Raw genomic sequence first — 25,220 nt, forward strand, 5'->3', positions numbered from 1 at the left:
TTGCCCACCACCTTAAGTTACTTCTCTGTAAATTGCTCGGTCGTAGTCCTAATTCTATTATTTGTGAGTTATTTTCAATTGTTTATAAAGTTGTATTTTAAAAAAAATGGTTTCTAAAAGAAAACTTTCTACATCCTTCTACATTCACATGCTCTTCTGTACTTTTACCACATTTTGTACAGTCAAGTTTAAACCACATTTCTACATATATGTTGTCTATATTATGACTGAGTGTTGAGAAACATGCATTTTCTTTTGGAGGAAAGAATTTGACATTTTGGAAATTACCAGTAAAGTAAAAATTACATGTACCACTTTCCCATTCTTCTTGCCCTTCCCACCCCACATACTTAGCTGGTGATGTATTAAAATGTAAAAATTTGAATCAAGGTGTACTGGCTGAAGATACCAACTATCTTCAGGGGCTGAAAGGAGAGGGATCCTAGAGTCATTGGTTGGTAGCCTCTGTTGTTTTATTTTCTGACCTGCACAAATAGCTCTTGAAGTGAAGATAAGCTAGTCCTTGGCAACTAATATTTTCTGGCCATGTATTTTATGCACTAACAGGTATTTATCTGCCTCATTCTTTTAGGCCCATGTGTTTCTCTAGTTTAAAAAGCATTTGCAAATGGAGATCTAGCTATACCCATGTAATTTCTAAATGTGTATTTACCTTATATGTGTATGTTTTCAATGTGTGTATGGAGGCTTTTTTTAATGCTCTATATGGGAGGGGAGTGTCATTGTCTAGTACACTGTTATATACCTCATGAAATAATTACACAACCAGTTCTTAATTTTGAGGTTTTTCTTTTCAACAGGTTTTGCACTGATTGCAAAAATAAAGTCCTCCGAGCATACAATATCCTTATTGGTGAACTTGATTGCAGCAAAGAGAAGGGCTACTGTGCTGCACTTTATGAAGGCTTGCGGTGCTGTCCACATGAGCGACACATACATGTTTGCTGTGAGACAGACTTCATTGCACATCTTTTGGGTCGTGCTGAGCCAGAGTTCGCAGGAGGGTATGAGTATGTAATTTGCTAGAATGGGCTATCTAGCGCTTTGCTTCATTTTATCCTTCTGCCTCAGTACATATGATACATGTATAAATTAAAGTGTGCCTGTAAAGATTTTGCTTTCTTTAAAATATGCATTTAGTTGACTGAGTAAAAACAGGGAGAAAATGTCGATCAGTTGTCTTCTCCTTGTTGCTTGAAGTAGGCAGGCTTTTTTTGGCTTTCATTATTATAGCTTATCATTTTCACTTGAAAATGATTAGAAGGGATTTTTTCCCCCTCCATCCATGCGTTTCCATGTTTAAATTTTGTTTATAATGATGATTTTTGCATAGGAAGTGAGATCTTTGCAGCAGGGGGTTAAGAAATACTTCATTGAATGTAATTCATGAACTGTGTATATTATTACTAAATTATATAGGAAGCTAAAATTTTATCTCTGGCTTTGTTGTAAAAAGAAAATCAAAAAAGTTATTCACAATAAATTGAACCCACCTCCCCTTGTGTTTTGTGTATCAACTCTCATTTGAGTGCCTACTTTCTGCTAGGCATTCAGAATACAAACACTCCTTTTATCACTGAAGTTCATGAACACTTCTACTGAAGACTGGCCTAGAGGGCTTTTGCCCATGATTGAATCACTTTGGTGGTATTGTCTTTCTCCTCAAAAAAAAAAGAACAGAAACCAAACAGGCATTTGCGGTAATTGGAAGGTGAACTGTCATGCCTACTTGAGCTGGACACTTAACATATGATGACTTCTCTGTGCTCCGGAAAACATCTCTTTAGGGCCAGTTCCTGAATTACCTTATGTTTAGCAATATTAAGGCTGAGTTCTACCTGCATGTGTATTTCTCATTGGTTTTATACATGTGTGCTCGTGTATTTATATATACATTGAGTTTGAATGTATAACTGTCTTGTTATTAGTTTGTTACTAGGCATGCAGACTGTGTTTAAAACCTGAACTTGCACAGGTGTTATCCATCTTTTACTGTTTCAGCTTAAGGGTATTAGGAAATATGTGTGATTTATTCTCCTTTATAGGAGAAGAGAAAGGCATGCTAAGACAATAGATATAGCTCAAGAAGAAGTTCTGACCTGCTTGGGAATTCATCTTTATGAAAGACTGCATCGAATCTGGCAAAAACTACGGGCAGAAGAGCAGACGTGGCAGATGCTTTTCTATCTTGGTGTTGATGCTTTACGCAAGAGTTTTGAGGTAAGAACAGTGGACTGCTTCAGTGTCCAGATTGCTTAGTTAAGTTATTGGACTGAATCTTAATCACCACTCTTACCTTGCCTTAGCTGTGATCTACTGGTCATGGCTTTTGGGGGGTTAGGAGAGGAGTTTGCTGGGGAACTGAAATTTAGAAGTTGTTTATGGATTTTTTTCTTTGTTTTTTAATCCTGTTCCTCTGCCAGCCTTGATTTTTAGACATTCTGAAAGTAGAAAACTGAAATTGATGATTATTTAATGAGAAGCTGCTATGAAACATAACTGTTGACAAGTTAAAAGCAACCCAAAAATAAGCATCAAAATTAGAAACATTTAATGAGTCCCAGTTTGCCTGCTTCTTTCCGATCATATGGAGTAAATGGTGTCTGAATGCCATGATATGAGAGCTACTTTTTAGAAGCACACTGAAGGCTCTTTATAATGCTGGTATTGGGTTTCATGTTTGTCATTTGGTAACATTATTTTCAGTTATACTCTGTAGAACATAAAGTTTTGGCTAGTGAATATTTTGTTATATTCTAGGGCATGGTTGTAACTCTTTAACTGGTCACCAGTCCTTTTTGAAAATGGTACGAAAGCTATAAACCCTTTTCAAAAGCCCATCCATGAACTTTAAACACTGTTCTGGGGAGTCTGAGGAGGTTTGTGCTAGTTTTTGCTGAACAGATTTCTTATTCCTTTTCTCTTTGAATGTTTGTGTCTTCAGAAACTAGATCATTTAATCAGGTTAGTCTTCTCATTGTATGAAGAAATAGATGAATATTTACTTTGCTGTGTTAAAATTTTGAAATTTGAAACTAGAATATTTGTGGTTTGAAATTGGAGTATGTGTAAGTCTACCTTTCCGGTAGGAATTAGTTGTATATTCATTTACTGAGTAGATTTTAAGACTGTCATCATTTAAGGTATTAAAATTTAAAATTCTTTGTGGGGACTGCCTGACAAGACACAGCAAAGTAAATATTCATCCATTTCTTCATACAATGAGAAAACTAACCTGACAAAATTGCAGCATGAAATACCAGTTTCTATGTGTGTGATATCATTTAAAATTAACAAGTGAGAATTTCCATGGAAAATAAAGGGAAGTTTGGGCCAGTATTCAGTCTCAGCTTTGTTTTATAATAGATGACTGTGGAAAAAGTACAGGGTATCAGTCGATTGGAACAACTTTGTGAAGAATTTTCAGAGGAGGAACGAGTAAGAGAACTCAAGCAAGAAAAGAAACGCCAAAAACGGAAGAATAGACGAAAAAATAAATGTGTATGTGATATTCCTACTCCCTTACAAACAGCAGATGAAAAGGAAGTAAGCCAAGAGAAGGTAGTATTTCTTGATATTGACTCATAAATATATAGCTTATTTCTAGATTTCAGCACTTTTACTGTGCTTTCCCATAATGTGGCTCCTTTGGCTTCTTTATTGGCTTTTTTTCTTACTCTAATCTGTATAAACCAAAATCTTTAATGTCGTTTGTTTGTTTTCTAGAGACAATGTTGGCTAGTTAACTTATTACATGACCTTAGTATTCTGCTAGATCATAGTCCAAATGTGAAAAGTTAACTCCATGCATGACCTAGAGCAGTTCTCAACTTTCAGTCTCAGGACGCCTTTGCATTTTTCTGTTTTGTTTTGTTTTTGTTTTTTTGGGCGTGCCACGCAGCATGCGGGATCCTAATTCCACTACCAGGGATCGAACCCATGCCCCCTGCATTGGAAGTGTGGAGTCCCAACCGCTGGACCGCCAGGGAATTCCCTTCTTTGCATTGTTAAAAATTGGGGAGCCCAGTGAGCTTTTGTTTATGTGGGTTATACTTATCAGCATTTAGTGTATTAGAAATTAAAATGGACAAATTTAAAGTTATTTATTATTCTTTTAAAAATAATAAGCCCACTATATGTTAAAATGAACATTTTTGGGGCTTCCCTGGTGGCGCAGTGGTTGAGAGTCCGCCTGCCGATGCAGGGGACGCGGGTTCGTGCCCCGGTCCGGGAGGATCCCACATGCCGTGGAGCGGCTGGTCCCGCGAGCCATGGCCGCTGAGCCTGCGCGTCCGGAGCCTGTGCTCCGCAGTGGGGGAGGCCACAGCTGTGAGAGGCCCGTGTACTGCCAAAAAAAAAAAAAAAAATGAACATTTTTTTAAAAATAACTAGAAAAAATTGAGAAGGGTGGCATTAATTTATATTTTTGTAAATCTCTTTAATATTTGGCTTAAAAGGAATCAGGTAAATTCTCACTCAGTCTGTTAGCATATGTTGCTTGGTTATAGCATGTGAAGAAAGTCTGATTTCACCCAGATATATATAGTAGGAAAAGGGAGGAGTATTTTAATATAAACCTTTTCAGATAGTTGTGGATATTCTTCTTTGGCATTATAACTTGACAGGTGGTAGTTTCTTAAAGATTAGTTGCAATGTGGAACATGACACCTTATCAGTGACCTTTTCATACTTTTAAATTAAAACCCATTGGTCTGTCTTGGCACTTTGAATAGATTTTATTTATGCATTATTCTGTAACATCATGCATTGGTCATTTGAAAGATAATGGTTCACTGAGTTATGCAGATCTTTCCAGATATTGACATTCATTATATAATATCATATAATCATCTTAAAACCACTACTCATCTGATCAGAAAGGTCTTTTAAGTATTGGGAAGCTTCAAGCTCATTGTGCTTGTGTATGCAAGTTTTCAAAATTCTGATTGTAGTTTGAAAGTTTGAATTTTATCATTGACTGTCCATTTTTTTCCTTGAAGAGATAGGCTGATTTCATTCATTTTTGAGAAAATGTCTTTTAAATATCCAAGTCTGAATAACCATAATTTGTCTCTTATTCTTTCTTTCAAGTGAAATTGATGTTCCAGGAAAAAGCAGCTAGTTTAGCTTGCAACTTAAACAGTTGCACAAGTACTTTTACTTGAGACAACTATTATACATTGGTATGCATCAAAAGTGCTTTAAGCATTCTTCCCGTTTATCACAGAGTAATAAAAAGACCTCTACGCCATGAGTTCATATTTAATAAAATTCACATTTTTACTGCTTCATCAAAGACATTCATAAGTGAAATATCGTTTTATCTATTTATTTCCTGATGAGAGTGCCTGACAAGTGAAGAATGCGGTGACTGTTAGTACATACTTGGTTGCCTCTGCCTTGGTTTGTGCTAAAGAAACTTTTCCCACCATTGCTTTTATATTATCAGTGTAAGTGTCAAGACAATGAAAAAGGCAAATCACATCTCAGTGTTATGATGAAAATGGTTTTGACCTAGGGAATGGTTTTGACCTGGGGTTAGCAGACTGCACTTTGAGAATAGCTCTCCTAGACTTCCCTGATACCATTAAGTCTTTAACTTACTTTTGTTGGTTCTTGGTCTTGAAATGAATTAGTGATTTTTCATGAGAATAATTTTTTTCAATTTTTAACCTTGTAACTCCTATCTTAGGTTAAGAAAATTAAAATATAGCCATTATGGAGGTAAAGCTTTTTACTATCTCTTAATATTGATCCTTAAAGGAAACAGACTTCATAGAAAACAGCTGCAAAGCCTGTGGCAGCACTGAAGATGGTAATAGTTGTGTAGAAGTAATTGTTACCAATGAAAATACATCATGTACCTGTCCTAGCAGTGGCAATCTTTTGGGGTCTCCTAAAATAAAGAAAGGTAAGTAAATAGTTTTAAAAAATTAACTCCTTATTCTTTTTTTTTTTTTTAAATATAAGAGCTTTTAGAGATCCTGTAACCTAGAACTTATGAACTGCTTTACAGCCCTAAGAATATCATAAAATTTAGTCAGACACTTAGTATTTCCTTTTTCTTTATGGTGTTTGATTTGTTAAATAATAACAAAATCAAAAATTGTAAAGCTCCAATCATATTTTCATTATTTAATGCACTTTTTACTTTCAGTAAGCCATCAATTTTGAAATTTTTCTGTGGTCCCCAGTTGGTTCATTCTTTGTCTTAATATATTTATTGGCATGTTAATTGTAACTCTCACTTGATTTATACTCAGGCTTATCGCCACACTGTAATGGTAGTGATTGTGGATATTCATCTAGCATGGAAGGGAGTGAAACTGGTTCTCGGGAGGGTTCGGACGTTGCCTGCACTGAAGGCATTTGTAATCATGATGAACACGGTAGGTTCAGATTAAGCCTCCCAATTATTTCTGCTACATGGCTGATTTAAACACCCAAATAAGAGATTATTGATTTCTGCAGGTGATGACTCCTGTGTTCATCACTGTGAAGATAAAGAGGATGATGGCGATAGTTGTGTTGAATGTTGGGCAAATTCTGAAGAGAACACCACCAAAGGAAAAAATAAAAAGAAGAAAAAGAAAAGCAAGATGTTGAAATGTGATGAACATGTAAGTGTCATAACCTGGAATCCTTAAACCTTTGTTCTTTTCCTTGGAGTGGCAAGTGTGCAGCTTAGCTGCTAGGATTTTTTTTTTTTTTTTTTAAGAATGAGTACCTATGCAGTTCCATTGGTTGCTCATCTTGTGAATTTATATGCATGTGTATGTCTGATGTGGTCATTTGTCCAACAGTCGATGTGAGTCATAAATCCAATTCATTCTTTTCATAATCATTTTTAATCTTTTAGCTCTGTAATCTTTTTTTTAAAATAGATTTATTTATTTATTTATTTTTGGCTGCATTGGCTCTTCGTTGCTATGCGCGGGCTTTCTCTAGTTGCGGTGAGCGGGGGCTACTCCTTGTTGCACTGCGCGGGCTTCTCATTGTGGTGGCTTCTCTTTGTTGCTGACCACGGGGTCTGCGTGCGTGGGCTTCAGTAGCTGTGGTTCACGGGCTCTAGAGCGCAGGCTCAGTAGTTGTGGCACACAGTCTTAGTTGCCCCGTGGCATGTGGGATCTTCCCGGACCAGGGCTCAAACCCGTGTCCCTCCACTGGCAGGCGGATTCTTAACCACTGCGCCATCAGGGAAGCCCCTTAGCTCTGTAATCTTGAGCAGTTTGCTTGATCTGTTTTCCCATCTGTGAAATGTAGATAATAGTCCCTGTCAGATTAGGTTCTGTGAAGATGAAGTGAAATTATATTGGTGGGTTAGCATAGTGTTTGGTGTGCAGTAAATGCCTGGTAACTGCCAGCTGTTGCTGTTATTCAGTATTCCTGCTAAAATCTTAACACACTCTCAGGGTATTTTTTTTCTTTAAAAAATAGTAATTGCTATTATTCCCTGCCTTTTTACCTGAGAAGTCCTTTTGCTGTGGTTTCAGATCCAAAAGCTTGGAAGCTGTATTACAGATCCAGGTAATCGAGAGGCCTCAGGAAATACCGTGCACACAGTGTTTCACCGTGACAAGACCAAAGATACACATCCTGAAAGCTGTTGTACCTCTGAAAAGGGTGGGCAGCCACTGCCTTGGTTTGAGCATAGGAAAAATGTACCACAGTTTGCAGAACATACAGAAACGTCGTTTGGTCCTGATTCCGGAAAAGGTGCCAAGAGCTTAGTTGAACTCCTTGTAAGTAAGCCATGATTATCTTTTTGTGGATAACTGATTGTTCACGGGGTAGATGTGGGAGGGAACGTATTTGAGGGTTTAACGTTGGGAATGGGAGGAGGCTTTTAAGCAGTTAAGGGCAGTATTTCATTATTTTTTGGTGACTTCATTCCTGCTCTACCACTTAACTACTCTGGAGCACATTTCCTCGTCTTCCTTTGTCTCAGAGGTAGAAAAGATTACTTGGGAGACGGGGATAGAGTTAGCATTATGTCCAGGAGTCTGACTCCTTGACGAGGGTTATTATAAGCAAACTGCCTTTCTGAGTGGCAATTTATGGTAGCTACCCTTCCAGACCAGGAAAGAATACAGAATCTGAACTAGAGCCCACTTTCTAGGTTACTTCCTTTAGGTGTCATGTAGGATAAAAGCATATAACTGAACCTGGAAAATCTTTTATTACTGACTCCAATTCTTGATACTTTAGATGAATTATACCTGATTGCAAGTGACCCAGTGCATAGTTTGTGTGGGACTTGGAGGAGGGGCAAAGAAGGAGAAGGGTGGTATCTTTTCTGTAGTCATTATGGGATCCCAAGGGAACCAAATCCTTTAGAATATTAGGTTTTTTCTTTTTTATATGGTTGTAAAGTTTAATGGTGATGCTATGTATTTCATAAGTTTAAAAAAGGTTATATTTTACTTAATGTGTAGAGATAAAAGTTTCAACATAGAACCAGCCAGAGATAAGTCAGGTTATTTAAAGTTTGGTAGCTATTTGTAACCATCCCTAATCACTTTTGAAGGCTGAAGTGTGTTGGGAGTCTGCTTGTAGGCTTCTAGGACAAATTACAGATCCAGAGTTTTAAACCAAGTTGAGTTGCCTTTTATTCTTACTTAGTACTTTCTAAGACAGAATGACATTATGCTTATCCTGTAAACATTCCAATTAAACTAAAGGTTAGACTGCTTTAATTTTTCTCTGTCCTCCATCACCATAGCATTTTGCATTCTTAATTTAAGTCATAGTCTTAACTACTGCTTTAATTTGCAGGATGAGTCTGAATGTACTTCAGATGAGGAAATCTTTATCTCACAAGATGAAATACAGTCATTTATGGCTAATAACCAGTCTTTCTACAGCAATAGAGAACAATACCGACAGCATCTGAAGGAGAAATTTAATAAATACTGCCGCTTAAATGATCACAAGAGCCCCATTTGTAGTGGTTGGTTGACAACAGCTGGAGCAAATTAAATAAATAAAATAGCTCTGTCTTTCAATGAAACACTCAAGATGACTACTGCGCCTTCTCTTTCAAAAAAACTCTTAGTGACTTATGGCAAAATTTTATCTTAAATCAATGTGATTCTTTCTTGTTTTGGGAGACGGTGGAGGTAACCTCCTTAGTTTGTTCTTTCTTCAGGCTTGTGTCTTTAGTTGTGTGGCTGCGCAGGCCTGCCGTATGATTTAAGCCATCCCTTTTCATTAAATGTTTCTCTTCCTGTGAGACTTACTAAAAAGCAACTTAGTGGCAAAAAGTAATGTTGTACTTATACTTCTGTACAGAAATGACAATGAGCTGAATATATGGTTTTACAAAGTAGACATCCACTTGCGAAATGTTTGGATGTAATGTTAAAGCGCAATGTGCAAAATTTAAAATAAAGAATATTTATTAATACGCATAGTAAAATTTGGTGTACATGTTTCTGCTTAATGTGTGGCAGTATTTTAATTTGCCACCTGTGGTCTTGGTACTTGGCCAGTGTTGATGTTAGAGAGGATGAGGAGCAAATAAGGAGAGAGAGACAGATTGCTGAAGACAAATTCTTCCCTTCATCAGAGTTGACAGCCGAGAAAAGCAGTTTCCAGGCTTCTGCTTTGAAAGAATAAGTTTGCTGCGATACCTTTAAATACTGGCTAGCATCTTACTTCCTCATGAGACTTTTAATTGCTGTTATTAATAAAGTTCCCTGATACATAACACAAAGCACCTTAAATTCAGAGGTTCATATTGAACTAGAAGAATGAGAACAAAACTTGGCAGAATTTCAACCAAAGGTTTGCTGATAAGTAATTACTCAGCATGTAGAGAACTGAGAGCACTGAGGGCTAACCACACTGCAGTCTGTATAAGTGCCTGTTCCTTATCTGGTTTCCAACAATAAGGTCACTGTGGCATTACAGTTTACTGCTTTCACAAGCTGTCTGTGAGTACTAAAGGAGGAGAGATTCCCCTAGGAGTAGCATTTGGCTGCCATTTAAAAGGTTGAGTCAATAATTCAGTAAACTCATGTGCTTAGAGTTTTGTGTCTACAGGTTGATACTTGGTGGGCAGCAGACAAATAGTGGGACGGCCAATACCTCTGTGCGGTGGGGATGGAGTGAATTTTATAGGCTTTCTACCACTTAATCAGACTACTAATCAGATTTCAAATGGGCAACAGCAGAAGCTTAGTGAGATTTAACTTTTGTAGTTGGTGGCATTTTTTTGATCCACCCCTGAGTTGTCTTTTCAAATCAAAGTGTTGTATAGGGATTGGGGCAGATAAAGTGAGTCATTTCTTTCTGACTCTTGTTTGCTTTCATCCTGGAATCCATAAAAAATGACTAAGGTCTCCCACAGCCCTTGGCTCTGAGCCCAAACCCCTCTCCACCACCCTGTCGCAGTCAGGTTCTCTTGAGATCCCTAAATTAAGCAAGGGCTGGTTTTATTTTGTTTTAATCTTTGCCTCTGGGGCCAAACACAGGAGTGCTTGTTGAATGAATAAACCAGCCATGTTCACTGATTATTCCATTGCTTGCAGTAGCAGGATTCCAGTAGTTATGCAGAGATGTTTTCTCTTTGGAAGGATGGCTATATAAAGAATGCAGAAGTGAAGCAGTTTTCATGCTTTGATGGAATATCCTTAGTGGTCAGAAAAGTGAGTTCTACTTTGGACAAAACCAACAACCTAAGAAGAGACAAAGGAGAGTGGAGTGAAGGCAGTTTAGGAGCATATCCCCTGGCCTAATACTGGACTGCTTGCCATCCAAGCCAGGCTTCACATTTGTCTCAGTATAGTCTATAGAATGAAAGTGTTAATAGGTACTGTCTCATATGGCTCTTGGGCATATTAATATATTTAAAGTGCTTATAAAAGTGCCTGTCACACAGTAAGCGCTCAATAAATGTTAGCTATTGCTTTAATCTCTTACATACACAGTGATACATTTGCTCCAATGGGAGTGGGAAGGCTTAAGAAAGTTGTAGACTGTAGGCCATTAGGGACACAACCCCCCCAGTACCCGTGTACTTGGGGGTCTTTGCATTTTTAACCATCAGTTCTCCTTGGTTAGTAAGGCCAAGGGGTCAGGTAGGGTTGAAAGCCCCTCCCAAGGTCACCCAGCGTTTATGGCTGAGATACTCAGCCCTTTCTGAGCTGAATCCTTCCCATCAGCCACCGGCTGGTTTAGGAAGGCGTTGGAGTCACCTTAAGTGCCCTTAATTTCTCTTCCTGGCCTTAGGGGTCAGGAACAGGGAAGGCAGACCGAGCAGGAGGCAGGAGTACGTGCGTTCTCGGGCCTCGTGCAAGCCCCCGCGAAACTTCGTTTTCCTCCGCGGAGGGTAGGCGCTCACCAGGAAAGCAGGACCGCGAGCTCCCAGCACCCTCCGGCCCTGTCCCGCGAAGAGCGGTTTCCTCCCGGCGCAGACTGGGCGGGGCCGGAGGGGGCGGGGTCGTGCCCTCAATGCACGCGCGGGGGGCGGGGTGGCCAGGCCGCTGTTGGTCCTCTGGCAACTGCGGAGCAGCGGAGGGTGGAGCCGGGGGCGGAGGCAGGCCAGAGTGGAGGCAGGTCCAGGCGCAGCTGTTACTGGGGCAGGTCGGGGGCGGTTGCCGCGGTGGTGACAAGAGAGTGGCCGGGTCCCTACGACCCGGGGCGGAACTCTGCGATCCAAGTGCTCGGCTCCCCAAGAGAGGTGGGCGGGCGGCTCGGGACCCTGGCCAGGGCCGGCATGGAGCGGTGGCGTGACCGGCTGGCACTGGTGACGGGAGCCTCGGGGGGCGTCGGCGCGGCTGTGGCCCGAGCCCTGGTCCAGCAGGGACTGAAGGTGGTGGGTTGTGCCCGCACCGTGAGCAACATCGAGGTAAGGCCCTGCTGGGGAAAGGGTCGCTCTGGGTGGCGTCGTTTAGGCCGCGCTAGGGTCCAGGTGGGGGATGGGGAGTGGTCGGAGCCAAGCTGTCACGCTGCCCTCACTTGCCCGCCACCCCAGGGTCACTTGCAGCAGGCTCAGGGGCAAGAGAGACGGATGCCTAGGTGGAGGGGACCTAGGTGCTTTTGGACCCCTCAGGGCAGGACTCCACCTTCGCTTTTCAAAGTCCAGTCTTTTAAGGAGCCTTTTTTCCTGACAGCCTCTACTCCAGTATACCAAATCTCTGACTCACTGGCATCTTTCTCCTTCTCTCCGACCTGCATGCCCGGGTTGGCTGAGGAAGGAGAAGCCAGAGATCAGGGGCTAAGCCAGGGAGAAGGAAAGAAAGCTTTCCCGCCTCAGTGGCTAAGTTGGCTACTGGATTGCTTCCTCTGGTCCCCAGACCTAGCCCGCAAAGCCAAGCAAAGTGAGCAGGTTTTGATCATGATCATTTTCACCCAGGACTGCGAGTGGGGTTGGGGTGGGAGTGGAACTTTTCCGAAGAGGCTCAGCTCCATCTTCCCCCGAAATGTGAGGGTTAGCCCCCACCCGATGGACATAAGGGACAAATGGGATATATAGGTAGACCTTTCTGCAATCTCACTGTCCCAGGTGGGACTGACTAGGTGAAATGGGGCATTGAACATGTGAGCCCTGGGGGACAAAGCATTGTGGAACTGAACCTCCTGGTTTTTGTCTTAACATGGGTTGGGAGCCCCAAGAGTTGTGAGCGATAAGAGCTCAGAGAAAACTGAAATGAAGTTGGCTATGTTGGAGCAGGGAGGAAGAATACAAGCAATTTCCATCATAGGATCACTTTGGATTTGCCCCTGGCAAGACCCCTCTCAGGGATTGGGCTAGTGCTTAGCTTTCTCTCCACCCTTGCTCAAAGTCCCTGGGCTGGGAGAGGGTGAGGAGGCCTTGGGTGGGGGCAGAGCGGGAAGGTGTACCGGAAGGAGGACGGTTCCCCCCGGTTCCCCACCCCCACCCCGCCGCCCTGCTGCTGACCAAAGGTGCACTTTATAGCCTCCTAGATAGTCCCAAGGTCACCTGGCTATACTGTTGCCCCACTCTGCCCCTCCCTTTCTCCTTTCCTGAGGCGCTCAGGGCCCAGCCCGCACTTTGGAGCCTAGAGGATCAGACCAGGGATTAGACCACTTGATTCCCTAATTCTAAAGCCACTCTTGCCTTCTCTTCCTACCACCTCCCGACCCCAAACCAGCCAGGAAAGGGGTTCCTGAGCCCAAAGGAGATCCCCAGGCTGATCACTCAGCCCCAGGGTATCTCCTTTAATGAGGGAAGAATGGTTCTGCTGTGACGGGACTGACATGATTTTGGGTCATTTTTGAGGATAGATGAGGACAGGTAGAGCATAGAAGGCAGTGACAGGGAGTCCCTCCATTCTGGCTTTCCTGCAGGGCTTTGAGTCCGGAGGAGGAAGGGAGAAGTTGAATGCCAGCGGAGGGGAGAATTCCAGGCTGCTTTGGCTGGTTGATTCACTCATTCGTCGATACTAAAACAAAATTTGAGCTCTGGCCTCCTACAGTGAGCAGCCCTATTTCGTGAGGTGGTCTTGAGTAGGTGAAATCAGGTGAAAGGGGACTTCTGGGTCCCTGAGGACTGTATCTCTTAAGCTCTTGGCAAGTTAAAGCAGAAAAGAATTTCCTATGTCACCTGACCCGACCCTTTACTCTCAGCTTGGTCTGGGGGAAGGAAGGTGTTCCAGGGCGGCTGGCCAAGCCGGCCTTCCTCTAGGGCACCCTGTACCCGCCAACCCTCTCCCTCCCACACATGTACATAGTCACCTTCACGAGGCTCGGGTGCCCGGTCACTGGCCTCCAAGGCTACCACATAGCTTGTTTTCTTCCTGATTCTTCCTGATTCTGAATGGCAGCTTCCCTCATAGCCATCTCTCAATGGCCCGTCTTTCTCAGATCTTTCTCTCTCAGGGATCCTCAGTGTCTTGAGGACCCTGGCAATGCACAGGGGTACCCAATGTCACCTGCCACCTGGCTTGGCTCATGGTATCCAGAGAAACTTTGGGGTGGAAGGTGGTGCACCGTGGGTCAGAGAGAAAGAATCCGTCCCGACTTCCTGACCCTTTCTATAGACGGAATGAGGGGAGACTGGCAGTTGGGCTCAACTGAAAAGTACGTGTGAGGACTCTGAGCCAACTGGCTGCAGTTTGTGGAGGGAGGGCGATAGTTTAGATATAAGCCCTTCTGGGAGGGACTGGATGGAGTGATGGGAGAGAAGAGAATCGAGGCCCTGGTGTAACCAGCTCAGTGACTCTTGGCACTGGCAGAAGCAGCAGGGGGTTGAGTCCGGAGAGGGACATAGGGGAGGCTTGCATCTCCCCTATGAGCGGAGGTGTGTTCCTATTGGGAGAGAGTCAGAAAAGAGATATCACTCCATTCCCAGGATCCCTGGGCCCCTTCCCTGACACACTCACAGCCTCAGCCCTTCTCCCCTTTTAGACCTGAAGACTCGAGTTTATCCCTCAGATTCCTCCATGGATGGTCTCAGCCTCCCCTCCCTCCCTCAGGGAGAGCTCTCACCACCCCCCACCCCCGGGACTTTGACCAAAGAGGACACGCTTTGGGGATGGGCAGTCCCAACATCTCTGTGGCTGCAAGTTGGCCACCAAAGGCGAGAGTTCTGTGAGCAGTGACACCGGTGGGAGGTTATCTCCGGGTGGGGAGGCGTGGAGTGAGCGGCTCACCTCAGTTAGACCCCTGTTGGGTTTCATAGGAGCTGGCTGCCGAATGTAAGAGTGCAGGCTACCCCGGGACTTTGATGCCCTACAGATGTGACTTGTCAAATGAGGAGGACATCCTCTCCATGTTCTCGGCGGTCCGCTCTCAGCACAGTGGTGTGGACATCTGTATCAACAACGCTGGCTTGGCCCGGCCTGACACCCTGCTCTCAGGCAGCACCAGCGGTTGGAAGGACATGTTCAATGTAAGGGCTGCAGGCCTGTGGCTGGGGATGACAGGGATGGGGGAGAGGCTGGGAGAAGAGCGGGGAGCCAGGAGCCAGGGGGCTGCTGGGGATAGACATCTACTGAGAGGGGCCTTCAGTTTCCTACCTGGGGCACTCTCCCCTGCTTCTCCTCCCCTGAAGGAGAGAGAGTGGATGAATGGCCATATCTTTTTCATTCTTCTTTCCTTTGAGCCCCTGGGGGCAGTTCTTAAAGTCTAGGCTGATTTCTTTCTGTTGGAAGAGATATGGATAGGGGAGAGAACCGCTGGGTTGAACGTCCCCAAGTGTCAGCACTGTGCTGAGTGCTTGGGACCATGGTCTTATGGGAAGAAAAGGAACCGAGAGACAGGAGATGAAGAAGATGATGATCTCACTCAGCCCCGCCAGTAACTATGTGGCTTCAGGCAGGTAGTTACGCTGTCTGAGCTTCAGTCTTGTCACATTTAATTGGGATGAAACACACCTAGACCATCAATATCCGGGGTCACAAACTCCAGTGTCCCCTGGGGCTGGGTAGGTCCATAAAGGAGGGAGGCGGGTCATATGGGAAAGCACATGGATGTCTGGGGGTGGCTGCGCTGCAGTCTGGGCAGTGCGGGCAGATCCTGTGACTTCTCTGAGAGCAGAGGGGACCTAGATTTTCATGTGGAACCTCACCCCTCCCATTCACCCAAACCTCAGCTCCAGGAGGGCAAGGAGTTTTGTCTATTGTACTCTCTGTCATAGCCTCAGCCTGCAAACGCTCCACAGGTAATTTTTGAATATATGAAACCTTCCAATACATATTGGAAGTGAATTTTAAAATGTTTCAAAACCATGTGTGGACCAAACACAGCCTTCAGGACGTGGGTTTTCAACTTCTAGACTGTATTGTGAGGCGATATTGGGGTATGAAAATATTCTGAGACGTCGAAAGCGTTGTGTAAATGGGATGCTTCTTTCCCCTCACAATCCTTTTCACATGTGCTCACAATAGATTTAGCACCTAGCAGGGGCTTGGGCCCAGAAATATGCAATGGAAGTTGAAACAATAAACGGGAGATGAAGCACTGCCTTTGCCCTCAGAGAGCCTTCTGGGAGATCCGAGTTGCGGTCGTCACCTGCAGTAAGGGAGTCTTTAAACCTGGGCCTCAGCTTACCCATCTGTAAAGCGAGGCACATATATTAAATCCCTGAGACCCCTTTCAGCTTGAACACTATGTAATTCTCTTAGGATCGTCTTATGAGGCATCTCCCAATAGAACCACATCATTGAACACACAGGGAACCCCTGACCCCTGTACCTAGGAGAATCCACTCCCCTGGCCCACGGGGATCTGTTTCTCTTACTCCATCCATCCGTCCTCAGGAGCTCAGTTCTCTGCCCCAGAAACCCACATTGTTAAGAGGACCAGAAGCAGGGCTGGAAACCTCTTATGTCCTGCCGTGAATGCTGGGGCAGGTTTACACCGAAGTATTTGTCCTGATGCCTGGCTCTGACACCCGATAAAGAGAAACATCTAATCTCCCGGCTGGTCTCCTCTCTTCCCCAGAGGAGAGAGCGAAGACCTGCTGAAAGCTTTATCGCAGCTTGTCCTCGTGGGTGAGGCTAAAGGGGTGGGGCTGGGCAGGAGCTTTAGAGCAGCGACACTTCTTCAGGCCTCTGCTCCAGGAAGGGCAGGGATCTGGGGTCACCTCTGCCAGAGGAGCAGGAGTGGGAGGGGGCCAAGGAAGGCAGGAAGCCCCCATGCCCTTGGGACGTCCCTTGCCATCCTGTGACAAGTTACCCCACGCTCTGAAGAGTCTCTGTGCCTAGTCTTACAGATGGAACAGAGGTTAAAGGAAGGCGTGGAATGAAGGAGGATCAGGCCTTCTCCTCTCCACTGTAGTCTCAGGGGAGGGACAGGAAAGGCCCAGAGACTAGTGGGTAAGGTGGGGAGAGGCTAAGATCTGTCCTGAGGAGAGAGATTTTTAAAGTCTTTTTTGGATGGATTTTAGGCTGTTTAGGAGAGAGGCGAGCCAGTGAAGAGTAGGGCATTTGGAGAAGAAAGGAGATGATTCCCTAAGGTAGAGGTCCTGCTGTTTGCACAGGAGACGGCCAAGACAGGGAGGGTTCCTGGGTCGTGAGTGCGTTTGGGGAGCATCGTCCAGGGAGAGGTGCTTCCTCTGCTGTCAGGTGGGGCTGGTGACTTGAGGGGGAGGAACCTAAAGCCAGGTGCCCTGTCCCCTTCATTGGTCTCTGGTAGGATCTGGACTCTGTTTTGGATGCCACCTGCCCCCCCAACCGCAGGGTGCTCTGTGGCTCCATCACCTGCTCAGATGGAGACACCCCATTGCCCCTCTGGCCTGCAGGTGAACGTGCTGGCCCTCAGCATCTGCACACGGGAAGCCTACCAGTCCATGAGGGAGCGGAAGGTGGATGACGGGCACATCATTAACATCAACAGGTGAGGCCGGTGGCCGAGGGCTAGAGTTCAGATTACCACGCACCCTCCAAGCTGGGTGATCTGCTGCGGCTCATTTGACCTCTTGGACCTCAGTTTCCTGGGTGGTAGAACAGGGATTTAACACCCAGTTAATATCCAAATGGCACGACTGTGGTGAGGGGAAGAATAGTATGTGTCAAATGCCAGCCCCTAGTTGGCTGGAAGGGGTAGCTCAGCCCCTTTGCAGCTGAAGCCTGGGGGCTCTCCTGGGACTGAGGTTCTCCACTCCTCAGGCCGCAGCATGAACCTCACCTCGTGGCACAAAGACTGCACAGTCTCTGTCACTGGGGAGTCCCCGGAGACGTGGCCTCTGTCCCACAGATCTCCCAATAGAACCACATCAGAGAACACACAGATGAAATCGTGTTTTGACAACCTGCGTGGACTGGAGGGTGAATGCTGTGGTCGGCGTAGGGAGGACTTCTAGGAAGAGTGGGGCTCACAGATGCTGCTTGAATTACAGGAGCTGGGCCAGTGGCCCTGAGGATGGCCTCTGGAGGTCCCGCTTAGAAGGCGTCCAGGGGATGGGGTTGGCTGGTACAGCAGGGGGCACTGCTTCACTCTCTCCTTTCCCCTTCCTTCCTCCCACCCAGCATGTCTGGCCACCAAGTGCCACCCCAGTCCGTGGCCCATTTCTACAGTGCTACCAAGTATGCCGTCACTGCGCTGACAGAGGGGCTGAGGCAAGAGCTTCGGGAGGCCCAGACCCACATCCGAGCCACGGTGAGGGGTGGCCTGGCCCTGGTGGGGGTTGAGAGGCACAGGCCCGCTCACCCCACACACTCGCGGCCCGGGGGCCCATGTCCTGGCTGTACTGCTTAGAGCTCCCAGGTCTGTACTGGGCCCACATCTACTGGGCTCTGCGGCTACTTGCATGGCCCTGCTGAGTACCTGAGTTCCCGTATTTCTCAGACTTTGAGGTGGGAGGCGGGTGACCTGAAGGGAACATGGTGGGGTGAGACTGAGGGAAAGCAAGGGATTGTGGGAAACCACGGCTGGAAAGGGGGACTCTGGGCTCTTCCCTTGAAGGCTGTATGACCTTGGGTGACTCGCTCAACCTCCCCAAACCTCAGTCTTCTCATCTGTAAAATGGAGATGATAATACCTCTCAGGTTATGAGGTTTTAAGGGACACCACTTTGTAAAACTGACCTGGCTTATAGTAATGGCTCTGTAGCTGGTAGGAATCATTCTGATAATCCCCAGTGGCAGCTTTGGAGGGAGGAGGTGGCTGCTGGACATCGGGCAGCCATCACTGTGAAGCTGGGGCCCTTTGGCTTCCATCCTTTCTCTGCAACCTCCCCAAGGCCTGGGGCTCAGCTCCTGAGCAGGCTGTCTCTGTTGGCCCAGTGCATCTCTCCAGGAGTGGTGGAGACACAATTCGCCTTCAAACTCCATGACAAGGACCCTGAGAAGGCAGCTGCCACCTATGAACACATGAAGGTGGGGCCCAGTGAAGCCATTCACTTCCTAAATGAAGGCAGAGGGAACCCTGGCCTTTAGACCTCGCTGTTCTAGCCAGCCTGTCGCCCCTCCTGCAGGGTGGGGGTGGGAATGGCGGTGCTGGAGAGGACCTCAGTGGTGGGAGGGGACTTGGATCCATCCTGCCCTCATCTCACCCCTTTCCCCTGGTGCTCTCAGTGTCTCAAACCTGAGGATGTGGCCAAGGCTGTCATCTATGTCCTCAGCACCCCGCCACATGTCCAGGTGAGTCTGGCCTTGGATGTCCATCCCCCAGAGGAGCCCGACCGTCCCCAGAGGAGAAGAGCAGGGAGGCTTTAAGGGGGTGGGGAGAGGGTCCTGGCTGCCTCAAGCCTTGTGCCTTCTGCAGATTGGAGACATCCAGATGAGGCCCACGGAGCAGGTGACCTAGTTTCCTGTGGGGAGCTCCTCCTTCCCTCCCTGCCCCTCAAGGCTTGGCACCTGCCTCTGGATTTGGGGTGTTGATTTCTGGACCCTTGGATTCCACTTCCTTTCCCCACCCCCAGCAGGGGCTAGAAAACTTGTTTGAGATTTCATATAATCTTGTCAAATTGTTTCCACCGAATTTGAAAAATGGGCAGGGGAGAGGAGGTGTTTGTTTTCCCTACTGATTCATTCTTGGTCTCCTTCTTGGGCTCCTTGGCCTTTGTTTGCTGTCCTTGGTCTCTTCCCTTTGACCTGGGAAAGGGGCTGTGGCCAAAAGTGGGGCTTTCCCCTATCTTCTTGCACCCCACCCTCGTCCCTTCAGGATGAGGTGGCAGAGGGAAGCCCTCACCTTCCATCTGAATGGATTTCGGGGCTCTGGGCTTCCTCCTTTCCCTGCATCCCACCCCCCACCCCATCTATTCCCCGTCCCAGTTCTCCAGCCCCACTGTGGCTTCTCAGCCCCCGGTGGGGTCCTCACTCCACTCTATGGCAGCAGAGTACCAGGGCCTGCCTCCCATGTGGGTTTCACTGTGATCATTAAAAAAGAAAAACTACGAAAACCTGCCTTGGCTTCAGAAGTGTCTTTCAGGTCTTCCCCCTTGCTGTGATCAGGAATGGTTGTGTCTCAGAGTTTCTTCCAGGAGAGTGAGAAGGTGGATGGATTGGGGGCATCACTCCTGGAGTGTGCATTACCTTTGAGCTGGGTCTTGAAAATGGGTAGGAGTTTGCCTGCCAGAAAAGAAGACAACAGGGCTTGCAAGGCGGGGAGGCCCGGAAGAGCATGCGGTGTTGTGGGAACAGCACAGAACTTAGTGCAGGAGTGAGGTGGGGTTGAAAAGGTAGCTCCTTGCCTGGATCCCCCGGAGGTCTGAGTGCTGAGCAAGGAGTCTGGCCATTACCTGTGGGCCAAGGGCATCGGTTGGTTTGTCAGCAGGTGCAGGTCAGGCACAGAGCTGTCACTTAGAGAATCAGCACCATGGCACAGCAAGTTATTGGTGGGGTCCTGCTGACTGGTGCCGATGGTTTGACAGGCAATGGAGGTGTAGAGGAGGGGCTGGATGTGGGAAAATCTTCTGAGGAAAGTCACCAGCGCCCGGTGGAGGACCGGATGTGGGGAGGGAGTCACCACGACTAACAAGGTTGAATAGGAAAGCCAGTACATCCCCTTAAAGTGTCCTTTGCTGGTACCAGGGTAAGTGAGGTCCTCCAGCCTCCTGGGACCTTGAAGCGTGCAGAACGCAGCCCACAGTAGGGTCAGCTCCCCGGCGAGCACCCCTCGGGCCAGTGACTGAGCGGTGGAAGTCGTCGCTCAGCCGGCCCTGCAGAGGGCGCTGTGGGCATGCGCCGTGCGGCTCCAGGCCGGGGGCGGGGCCGTCCGAACGCGGAAGCAGAGTGGCTCACGTCGGGGCCGGGAGGGGCCTGTCTAGGTTCCGCGGCCGGTTTCTGGCCAGCACACGACTGGGAATCCTGGCCTTTCCTGTATCTGAGGGGGTGGGCCGGGAGCAGCCTTCGGGTCCCCTTCACCCGCTTTCGGGGCCTGAGAGCGGGCCCCGGCGGGGTTGACCACTCCTGAGGACGCAGCTGGGGCATCGACCATGGCACTGCTCTCGGCCGTCGGGGGCGCGACCTGGCATTGCTGCGGCCGCCTCCTCATGCGTCCTTTCTCCCAAGCGTCGGGGCGTGGGGAGCGGCCTGGCGGGGAGGAGCTAAGCCGCCTGCTCCTGGATGACCTGGCGCCGACTCCGCGGCCGGCCGGGGGGCTGGAGCTTCTGTTTGGCTTGTCCCCGTGTCTCCTGGCTCTGCGGGCCGCCCGCCGACGCGTGGCCCGGCTCCTGCTCCAGGCCGGTAGGTCCAGGCTGCAGGGGGAGCGGGCCGAGCTGCTGCGCGCGGCTGAGGCGCGGGACATCCCGGTTCTGCGGCCCAGTCGGCGGAAGCTGGACGTCCTGTGCCGCTACCAGGTCCACCAGGGCGTCTGCATGGAAGTGAGCCCGCTGCGGCCCCGGCCCTGGGCTGAGGCCGGGGAGGCTCGGCCAGGAGACGACCCCCAGCAGCTGTGGCTCGTCCTCGAGGGGCTACAGGATCCCCGGAATCTTGGGGCCGTGCTGCGCTCCGCTCACTTTCTCGGAGTGGATAAAGTCATCACCAGTCGGAGAAACAGGCATGGCCTCCCCTTATTCCCCGTGTGCCCCAATTTGGAGGCGCAGCCGAGTTCCTAAGCACCTTGACCCTTGGGTGGTCCCTCAGCCAGGCCTCCCCAACGCCAAAATTCTCACCCCTAACTCTTGGGGCCTGGGGGGAGGGCACGGCACCGGGCTTGAGATCACCCAGCCTCATACGGTGGCATGGGGAAACCTTGCAGCTGCCCGCTCAGTCCTGTAGTCAGCAAGGCCAGCGCCGGGGCTATGGAGGTGATGGACGTGTTCTCCACTGATGACCTGGCCGGTTTTTTACAGGTAATGACGCGGAGAAGGAGGGGAGGCGGGGTGTCAGTAAAGGAGAAGAAATGAGCCAAGTTAAGTCTCTCCAAGGGCCCCCAGCTAGCAGCTGATGGACGAAAGGGAGAGAAGAGGGCGTGTTGGTATCGCTTCCTACATCCTTCTAAATCCCTTTAGGAAGAGAAAGATCCGGAGTTTTAAAAACCACACATGGTAGGACTTCCCTGGCAGTCCAGTGGTTAAGACTCCGCGCTTCAAATTCAGGGGGGGCGGGTTCCATCCGCGGTCGGAATCTAAGATCCCACACGCCCCGCGGCGCGGCCAAAAAAAAGGAAAGCACACACGCACGGAGCAGAATCTGATGTTAGGGACTTTTACTGCACTCCCTTCCGAGGCGTACATCTTTGCGCCTCCTGCGGGTTTACGCAGTGCCTCACTGCCCAGTAAGCAGGTATTCAGTAAATGCTCAGCTGTGAGGAACAGATGGCTCCTGGTTCCTCCAGGAGGGGCGCGGCTTGAAAGGCAACCTGAACAGGGACTAGTCTATGCCCTTCCCCTCGTCCTTCCCACAAGCGAAGAAACAAGGCAACAAAAGAAACCCTCAAAACCACCACCACCACCAAAAAAAACACTTCAATACCTAAGAAGGAAGGGGCAAACCTAAGTATTAATAAAACCCCTCTCCTGGTCCATACACATTTTTCTTCAGCTGTGCTTCCCTTGCTGGACACAAGGGGGCAGTACTGCCCTGTATTTAGCAGCTTCCCTGACCATCCTCTCCCAGGGCTCCCAAGTCACAGTCCTTGGATCTCTTTTCTGTATATATTCATTTCTTGTTGGCCGCATCCAATCTGATGGCTTTAAATGCCATCTATATTCGAATGCCTCCCAAACTTGTATCCCTCCTGGATCTTGCTCCTGAACCTCAGATTTACATATGTAGTTGCCTGCTCAACAGCTCTTTTTTTCTGTCTTATGGTCATTTCAAACAAGATTTCCAAATGTTCCTGTTCCTTTTGCAGACTTACCCAGCTCAATTGATGGCAACTCCTCCATGCCTTCAGTTGTTTACGCCCCAAAACCTTGGCACCCTCCTTGATTCTTCCTACTCTCACCATGTCCCACCTGTTGGCATATCCTTTTGTTTTTACCTTGATGTTATTTCCACATTCTCACCATTTCTCACCATCTCCACTGTTACCACTCTGGTCCAAGCCACCATCATCTCTAGCCTGTATCATTGCAGAAACCTAACTGGTCTGCTTGTTTCTGCTAGTGGCTCTCAACACAGGCAGTGATTCTGTAGAGACATAAGTCAGACCATGTTACTAGTTCTCTGCTCAAAAAACTTTCAAAGCCCTTGCATCTCTCAGAGTAAAAGCCAAAGGCCTTCCAGTGGCTTTTGAGGTCCTACCTCACGTGGCCCTTTGTTTCCTCTCCTGTCTCAGTGGCTCCCTTTCCACTGGCCACCTTGTTCTGCTGTTCCTCATGCATGCCAGGTAAGCACCCGCCTCTGGGCCTTTGCACTTACTGATCTCTGCCTAGAATATTCCTCCCCCAGATGTCTACGTGGTGCTCCCTCACCTCCTTCAGGTCTGCATTCAAATGTCACTTCAGTGAGGCCTTCCCTGACCACCCTTCTACGAGGATGGGATTTGGGCCTGTTTTGTTCATTGCCTTATGCGAGTGCCTAGAACAGAACCTGCCCGTTCTAGGTGCTTAATAACTACTGACTGAATCTAGTGGCTCAGCGAGGGAATGAATATATGGGCAAGGCCGGGGCTCTGATGAAGGTTTGGTGAGCTAGAGCATGCTTTCTTCTTCCCTGTTTCAGGCCAAAGCCCGGCAGGGCTGGCTCGTGACTGGCACGGTGGGCTGCCCGGGGCCTGAGATCTCCCTGTCTTCTGAGATCCCCATCACTAATTGCTTGGAGTTCCTCTGGGACCGGCCTACTCTTCTAGTGCTGGGTAGGTGGATGCCCCTGCTTTTCTGTGCTCAGACGTGCATTTTCTGAGTGCCTGTGTGAACAGCTGGGGCCTCCCTAACACTCTGGCCCCCGTACCCTGCAGGGAACGAGGGCTCTGGTCTGTCCCGGGAGGTGCAGGCCTCCTGCCAGCTTCTCCTTAGCATCCGGCCCGGCCGGCAGCTGCCTCCTGGACTCGAATCTCTAAATGTCTCCGTGGCTGCAGGTGAGTCTCCACTCCCCTTACTTCTCTCCCTTTAATCACACGTGTACAGCTGGTTCATCCTAAACAAGTTTCTCAGTCTTTCTGTGTCTCTGTTCCTTTATGTGCCAAATGAGGAAAATACCTACATCCTCTTGAGGATGAGGCGAGGGAGTGCCTGGCACATGGTCCCTCCTCTTCTCCATCGTCGTCCTTCTGTCTGTGCAGGAATTCTTCTTCACTCCATTTGCAGCCAGAGGACGGGTTTCCCGGTGGAAGGGAAGAGAGAGCAACCTCTTCAAGGCCCCCAAGGTCCCTCGGCCTCGTCTGAAGTGCCCAGAGTGGCTCAGCACCCAGGACTGTCCTCGGGATGAGAAGAGGAGAGGCAAGATGGGGGTGACTTGGGCCGTCCGAGGTGTGTGTGTGCTGTGGGGGCACACACATCCACACGCTTGAATGTGCTGGGGTCTCTTGCCTTTTGCCTGAGTATGTGCACCCAGGCCCATGTTTAGAAACCGCTCTCCCGGGGCTGGGAGCTTTGTGGTGGAGACCAGAGGAAGTTCAGTTTCCCGTTTTGGCTTTGGACTTGCAGCTGGAGATGGCAGCTTGTTAATTTCCAGGCTGTGCTGGGACAGAGGGTCTCTTTCTTTCCAGGCCCTGCCTGGAAGTCAAGGGGAAGTTCAGACATCAGAAGGGAATCAAGCGGCCCAGTCCAGGGGTCCTCTTCCTCTTGGACCAGCGTGAGAATGTAGAGGGAAGCCCGGGGCTCTCTTGCGGGCCAGACAGGTGCAAATCCAGGCTCAAACCCTGCACTACTGGGGCCTTGCGCACGTGGCTTCATCTTTTTGTGTCTTGGGGCCCTTGTCTCCACCTCTCTCACAGAGCTGTTGTGAGAATCCAATAAAACATCACCTGGTATCCAGCAGGCCCTCAACCAGTGAGCCATTGTATCTGATTTCTCCATTAGGTGGCAGCCTCGCTCTTTGGTCCATAGTCTTCGGGCCGCTTTCACAGCCACCTGGGGAGATTCCTGGCTGTGGCCCTCCCCGCCCCCCCCCACCTCCCCACCCAGAGGCAGGGGAACGATTAACAAATATCTCTCACCCTACTGGCCCACCAGTAACCCCCATGGGTGAGTCATCAGTCAGTCTGCCTCTGTGGAGGGACCCGCTGAACCAGAGCCTTGGCCTTTGATTCTGGGAGGTGGTGAGGACCTCGCAGCATTGCTGTTTATTGTACAACCCAGACAACTTTGGTACTCCTCCCCCAGGGTCCCACAAGTGGAGCAGAGGCCACTAGGATAAGTAACTTAGAGCAGTGTTGGCTGCACATTGGAACCACCTGGCAAA

The 25,220-nt window shown here is 48.2% G+C and overlaps 3 protein-coding genes across 10 annotated transcripts in view; all 3 read left to right on the forward strand.

Moving 5' to 3' along the window:
• Positions 1 to 9,439, forward strand: part of GGNBP2 (gametogenetin binding protein 2) — a 31,606-nt gene extending 22,167 nt beyond the window's left edge. For 4 of the 7 annotated variants that reach the window (XM_060133923.1, XM_060133922.1, XM_060133928.1 and 1 more), the window contains 8 exons: positions 822 to 1,031; positions 2,067 to 2,241; positions 3,388 to 3,582; positions 5,785 to 5,932; positions 6,285 to 6,410; positions 6,493 to 6,641; positions 7,515 to 7,763; positions 8,797 to 9,439. In XM_060133923.1, the coding sequence (XP_059989906.1) occupies positions 822 to 1,031; positions 2,067 to 2,241; positions 3,388 to 3,582; positions 5,785 to 5,932; positions 6,285 to 6,410; positions 6,493 to 6,641; positions 7,515 to 7,763; positions 8,797 to 9,000 (1,456 nt within the window). In that variant the 3' untranslated portion in view covers positions 9,001 to 9,439. The remainder of the gene's footprint in view (positions 1 to 821; positions 1,032 to 2,066; positions 2,242 to 3,387; positions 3,583 to 5,784; positions 5,933 to 6,284; positions 6,411 to 6,492; positions 6,642 to 7,514; positions 7,764 to 8,796) is intronic. The other 3 variants (XM_060133924.1, XM_060133930.1, XM_060133927.1) reach the window with 2 other exon arrangements.
• A 2,292-nt stretch (positions 9,440 to 11,731) lies between these two features.
• DHRS11 (dehydrogenase/reductase 11) lies at positions 11,732 to 19,692 on the forward strand. Its single transcript, XM_060134305.1, has 7 exons — positions 11,732 to 11,872; positions 14,669 to 14,878; positions 17,231 to 17,325; positions 17,958 to 18,087; positions 18,714 to 18,806; positions 19,005 to 19,070; positions 19,195 to 19,692. The coding sequence occupies exons 1-7, from the start codon at positions 11,741 to 11,743 to the stop codon at positions 19,234 to 19,236; spliced, it is 768 nt and encodes a 255-aa protein (XP_059990288.1). The 5' UTR covers positions 11,732 to 11,740; the 3' UTR covers positions 19,237 to 19,692.
• Positions 19,693 to 20,686: 994 nt separating this feature from the next.
• MRM1 (mitochondrial rRNA methyltransferase 1) lies at positions 20,687 to 24,795 on the forward strand. Of its 2 annotated transcripts, XM_060133272.1 has the most exons (5): positions 20,687 to 21,429; positions 21,631 to 21,724; positions 23,541 to 23,673; positions 23,776 to 23,895; positions 24,100 to 24,795. In XM_060133272.1, exons 1-5 carry the CDS (start codon positions 20,867 to 20,869, stop codon positions 24,243 to 24,245), a joined length of 1,056 nt encoding a protein of 351 aa, XP_059989255.1. In that variant the 5' UTR covers positions 20,687 to 20,866; the 3' UTR covers positions 24,246 to 24,795. The 2 variants fall into 2 exon arrangements, with proteins under 2 accessions (XP_059989255.1, XP_059989257.1); XM_060133274.1 differs by lacking the exon at positions 23,776 to 23,895.
• Positions 24,796 to 25,220: the final 425 nt, after the last annotated feature.

The sequence above is a fragment of the Lagenorhynchus albirostris genome, chromosome 20, assembly GCF_949774975.1.
Source record: "Lagenorhynchus albirostris chromosome 20, mLagAlb1.1, whole genome shotgun sequence".
NCBI classification, from domain to species: domain Eukaryota; kingdom Metazoa; phylum Chordata; class Mammalia; order Artiodactyla; family Delphinidae; genus Lagenorhynchus; species Lagenorhynchus albirostris.